At 48.6% G+C, this 5718-nt stretch overlaps 1 protein-coding gene across 1 annotated transcript; it reads left to right on the top strand.

Annotated features, from left to right (window-relative positions):
* Window positions 1-201: 201 nt before the first annotated feature.
* LOC143956640 (uncharacterized) lies at window positions 202-5066 on the top strand. The gene has a single exon (XM_077466835.1). The coding sequence runs from the start codon at window positions 577-579 to the stop codon at window positions 5047-5049; it is 4473 nt and encodes a 1490-aa protein (XP_077322961.1). The 5' UTR covers window positions 202-576; the 3' UTR covers window positions 5050-5066.
* Window positions 5067-5718: the final 652 nt, after the last annotated feature.

The raw sequence follows: 5718 nt of genomic DNA, 5'->3' as shown, positions 1-5718 counted from the left end.
TGAGATGAATTGTTACATTGTATCCAGTTTCCTGCTGAATTAGTTACATTAGTTCCTGCAATGGTGACACTGCCATGCGGGTAGTAAAACTACTCAGCAATGTTTAACCAGGGTGATTGATGGGGGGGGGGGGGGGGACCCAGTTGGGTTCCTGGTATAGGCATGGGCAGAAGGTGCTGGTTGGGTGCGCCTGTCTCGCGCTCTGTGCTGTCTCTCTACGCCCTGTGCTGTCTCTCTTCTCTGTCCAGTCTCTCTGACACCCTGGAGGTGGAGTCCTCTCCAAAGGCAGCTGAGGAGGGGGGGGAGAGAAGCAACTCTGGGAGGAGGAAAAAAAAAACTTTTCTTGCTGCTCATTTTTAGGCTCTGCAGAGATTATTGCAGAGCGGAGCTGTCGCTTCTCCCTGTTACACAGCCATTCAGGGGGATCAGATTCGTTTTTTAGTTTAGCGTGGCTCCAGGAATTTTTACGGCTTTTTATTTATTGCTCAGGATCCGTTCCTTTTTTTTTTTTTTTTTTCTTACTGGTGCTGGAATTTTTTTAAAGCTGCCATTTGCATTTGAGCCTCATTCGCCAAGATGGTGGCCGGGATGCTGATGCCGCGGGATCGCCTGCGGGCGATCTATGAAATCCTTTTCAGAGATGGAGTCATGGTGGCAACCAACGACGAGAGGCCGCAGAGCCGCCACGCCGAGGTGCCCGGTGTCACCAACCTACAGGTAACCAAAGCCATGGGATCGCTGAAGTCACGTGGGTTGGTCCGGGAAACTTTCGTATGGAGGCATTGCTACTGGTACCTCACTAACGAAGGCATCGCTTACCTGCGACAGTACCTTCATCTCCCTCCCGAGATTGTGCCGGCTTCTCTCCAGAGAGTGAGGCGTCCTGTCCCTCCCATAGGTGCACCTAGGAGGACACCTGCTGCAAACGTCCAGTCCATCCGGGGACCTACATCCTATGTCCCAAAGCCCCAGGGCGACGTGGAGAGGCAAGAGTACCGGCGAAGAGAGCAGACTGTGATTCAGAGAGGGCAGGATGGCACACATGGCTCCACCGCTCCCCACGTGGTTGAGAACAGCTGGCAGGAAGGTGGGTGGCAGAGAGGGGCGGACAGGGATGAGCAGAAGAGGGGAACAAGTTACCCTAGTCATGCTTTTCATGTTCTGAATGGTGGAGAGAAATGGGGGAGCAGTAGGGAAAGTCAAAAGTGGGACGATGGTAGAAAGAGCTCTGTAGAGAGGACAGCCTTAGAGATCACAGAGAGGAGGATAGCTGAGAAAAGACTGGCAGAGACACAGGGGTTCAGAAAGTCAGAAGTGACTAGCAAGCAGGCAGTAAGAGCACATGCTGACTTTCTGACAGGTCTGAGTCCCATCGCCTCCATTCATGAGAGACAGGAGGAGAGGAGGGAGGAGAATCGAGCAAGGGAGTCTGAGATCATTATAAATAGCGTCACCTCAACCTCACAGCTACAATATGCAGGAAATAAACCAGAGGCCAGACTGTTACAACCCTGGGAGGAGGCCAGAAACCTAGTAGTAGAAAAGTCACTTGAGCACCATGTAGTCCCCCTAACGAATAGGACTTCAGTCATCACTCATAAAACGCTAGAGACCACTAACTACATGCAAGGGGAACACATGGAGATTAAAGAGACCTCAAAAGTTCAAAAGATATTTGAACAGGAGCTCAAGCAGCAAAAGGGTGAGGTTCAATCAAAAAAGCAAAAAGCAAATAATCACATCGACACAGAGGTACTAGAGGCTGTGCAGGCCTCAAGCATAAGGACCCCTCTTTTTGAGTCAGTAAAAGTAGACTCTAAGCAAGAGGAGAAGCAGAAAAATGATTTTCAAAAGGTGGACCATATAGATGTACAAGTAACTGAAGCTCAAGTAGCTTCAAACCCAGAGGCTGTAGAGTCACAGGGTCAAGGGAGTAAGCGAAAAAACAAAAAGAAAAAAGAGAGCGAGATTTCTGAAATTCCAATTCCGGTGACTTCCGCCGCACCTCCAATCACTGAGGCAAAAGCAGACATCCAGTTAGAGGTCAAAGGTCAGAAGTATCAGAAGCAGGCCCAGGAAAAAACATCAGAAAAAGAGAAAAAGCTTAATTCTGTACCAAATCTTGAGCCCCAGAGTGAGGTTAAGAAGGAAGAGCCCAAGAGTGAGGCCAAGAAGGAAGAGCCCAAGAGTGAGGTTAAGAAGGAAGAGCCCAAGCCCAAGAGTGAGGTTAAGAAAGAAGAGCCCAAGCCCAAGAGTGAGGCCAAGAAGGAAGAGCCCAAGCCCAAGAGTGAGGCCAAGAAGGAAGAGCCCAAGCCCAAGAGTGAGGCCAAGAAGGAAGAGCCCAAGCCCAAGAGTGAGGCCAAGAAGGAAGAGCCCAAGCCCAAGAGTGAGGCCAAGAAGGAAGAGCCCAAGCCCAAGAGTGAGGCCAAGAAGGAAGAGCCCAAGCCCAAGAGTGAGGCCAAGAAGGAAGAGCCCAAGCCCAAGAGTGAGGCCAAGAAGGAAGAGCCCAAGCCCAAGAGTGAGGCCAAGAAGGAAGAGCCCAAGCCCAAGAGTGAGGCCAAGAAGGAAGAGCCCAAGCCCAAGAGTGAGGCCAAGAAGGAAGAGCCCAAGCCCAAGAGTGAGGCCAAGAAGGAAGAGCCCAAGCCCAAGAGTGAGGCCAAGAAGGAAGAGCCCAAGCCCAAGAGTGAGGCCAAGAAGGAAGAGCCCAAGCCCAAGAGTGAGGCCAAGAAGGAAGAGCCCAAGCCCAAGAGTGAGGCCAAGAAGGAAGAGCCCAAGCCCAAGAGTGAGGCCAAGAAGGAAGAGCCCAAGCCCAAGAGTGAGGCCAAGAAGGAAGAGCCCAAGCCCAAGAGTGAGGCCAAGAAGGAAGAGCCCAAGCCCAAGAGTGAGGCCAAGAAGGAAGAGCCCAAGCCCAAGAGTGAGGCCAAGAAGGAAGAGCCCAAGCCCAAGAGTGAGGCCAAGAAGGAAGAGCCCAAGCCCAAGAGTGAGGCCAAGAAGGAAGAGCCCAAGCCCAAGAGTGAGGCCAAGAAGGAAGAGCCCAAGCCCAAGAGTGAGGCCAAGAAGGAAGAGCCCAAGCCCAAGAGTGAGGCCAAGAAGGAAGAGCCCAAGCCCAAGAGTGAGGCCAAGAAGGAAGAGCCCAAGAGTGAGGCCAAGAAGGAAGAGCCCAAGAGTGAGGCCAAGAAGGAAGAGCCCAAGAGTGAGGCCAAGAAGGAAGAGCCCAAGCCCAAGAGTGAGGCCAAGAAGGAAGAGCCCAAGCCCAAGAGTGAGGCCAAGAAGGAAGAGCCCAAGCCCAAGAGTGAGGCCAAGAAGGAAGAGCCCAAGCCCAAGAGTGAGACCAAGAAGGAAGAGCCCGAGCAGAGAGTAGAGGTGACCCAGGCCTTAACTGCGGTGCAGGTGACTAGTGAACCCCTAATAACTCAACACAAGAAAATTGAGAAATATACAGAAAAGGTTATACAGGAGGAAACCATTGTACATGTGACGCTTAGTCAGACAAGCACTAGTGTAGTAACCAGCAAGACAGAACAGGCACTAGAGATTAAAGAAGGCAAAAAGAGCAAAGCTCATAAACAGAAAGATTGGGTTGGAGAGGTAGTTGAAGAGTCTTTCACCAGCATAGGAATGTCTCGGGAAGCAACCCCCCAGCCTAGTTTAGACCAGGTAGTTTCTGAGGAGAAGAGCAAAAAAGGGTCCAAGAGTAAGGATGACCAGGCCAAGGAGACGGATAGAGAATCGGCAAAAATTAAAGGTACACAGGTCCTTGCTATCCAAACGGCAAAGAAACAGGAGAGGGAGGTTACCCTCCAACCTAACCTAGACCAAGAAATTGGACAGGATAAGGGCAAAAAGGGGTCCAAGAGTAAAGGTGACGGGGCAGAGAAGGCTGTAGCAAAAATAGAAGGCCCAGAGATTTCTGCCACCCAACTAGCAAAGAAAGAGAAGGAGGAGGATACCCTCCAAGCTAGCATAGATCAGGAAATTGATCAGAAGGAGAGCAAACAAGGGTCCAAAAATAAAGACAAGGGCAAAGAAGTGGTTATAAAATCAACAAGAATGGAAGGCCCAGAAATTTCTGCCACCCAGCCAGCAAAAGAGGAGGCTATCCAAGAAATGGATCAGACCAAAGCTGAACTAAAATCTGAAATCAGTCCTAAGCAAATAAGGACTATAATACTGGATACTTTCACTGTAGATCAAAATATTAGCTCTTTAATCAATGAGGACAAGCAGGGGAATACTCCAGAAACTGTACGAGAGGTAGAAGAAGTAAAACTGGAAAACGCCATCAAAAAGTCCACTTCTGAAACCAAGATTACGGATGACCTGGAAATGTCTTTAGCTACTCCTTCCCAGAACCTTCCAGTGGCTAAAGAAGAAAAAACGGTCTTAATTTCAGAAAGTCAGACTATTACAGAACAAAGGTCCGTCGTGACAACAAAAGTCTTACATATTCAGAGTCATCTCCAGAGTGTGTCTGTTTCGTTGACTTTACCTCATAATGCACAAGATTCTTATCCAGAAGACATTAAACAGGTGATACTGGCAGGTACAGGTGCGGGCATCTGTGTGCCAGAAACTGAGCCATTACCAGGGACCAAGGAACCAACATCCGAACCTGACCTGCCGGACAAAGACAGGGAAGAGGACCCGCTGACTGTGCCAAAGGTGGAGGTCCTCCAAAAGCCTTCAGAAGCTGCTCTACCTTCCCCAAATCCTCCAGAATCCAAAGATGTTTTTGAAGATTTGTCAAAAACAGAGACTAAAGAGAACGTCCTCCAAAGTGTATCGGAGACCATTCGTGCTCAGATTCCATTTGGATCCAAAGATGAAGTCCTCCAAGCTGTGCCAGAAACTGTTCCTACTCTGAATCCATCTGAATCCAAGGAGGTGGTTTTACAGGTGGTGTCACAAACTGTTGTTCTTACCCAGAGTCCTCCAGAAGCCAAAGATGGTAAAGAGACTGTCCATGTAGACGAAAGTTGGGTTGAGGTCACAGAGCCGTCAACGGAGGATGTACCAAATTCAGAATCTTCTCCAGAAGAAGGTATGTAATGATACCGTACACTACTTATAAAAGTTGATCAGTAAAGTATTTCCTGATTCCCGGTCATGTTGGTTCTGCACTTTCTTTTCCATGGCCTAGACCATAAAGTAGCCTTCAATTTTTTATTTTTTTTTAAGAGTATTTATTAAGCGTTCTTGGTCAGTAGGTGTATGGTAGATCCATGCAACTGACCACTGAAGGTTTCTAGCAGAGTATTCTAGAGAGGTTGAATGACTGCCCAATCCAAAAATATTTCTATTTAGTGGATGGATGTTAACGAATTATGAAATAAATTCGTAAAATGCCACTTTTGGGTGGGCTGGGGATGTTTTGTCCAACTGGAGAGCCACGGTGACTCCATTTTGCTATGTGCCCACCACTCAGTAAATGTGGAAGTTTTGTGGCCTGTTTTTTTTTTTTTTTTTTTGGTGAAAAATTGCATTGGGGGGGCCAATCCTCACGCCTTCCTCTAGACCACCTCCAATGACCGCTTAAGGTTCTAAATCATGTCCGTCTTCTGGACTCCCCACGCCTCCCTTGAGTTCTCATCCTTATGATGGCTTTAGATTATAACTATTATGCTTCTTTATGGAAGTCCTCTCTGCTCTACAAAATTGTATAACCACCTGAAATGTGTCTCCTTCCGCCCTGAGCAGCAGAAATCAGGCTGACGGTGG

This window comes from Lithobates pipiens, unplaced genomic scaffold (genome assembly GCF_037356315.1).
Source record: "Lithobates pipiens isolate NorthernLeopardFrog02 unplaced genomic scaffold, aLitPip1_a1.2 Scaffold_383, whole genome shotgun sequence".
NCBI lineage: Eukaryota > Metazoa > Chordata > Amphibia > Anura > Ranidae > Lithobates > Lithobates pipiens.
Note: the sequence above shows the minus strand (reverse complement) of the source record. Positions and strands in the feature narration are given on the sequence as shown.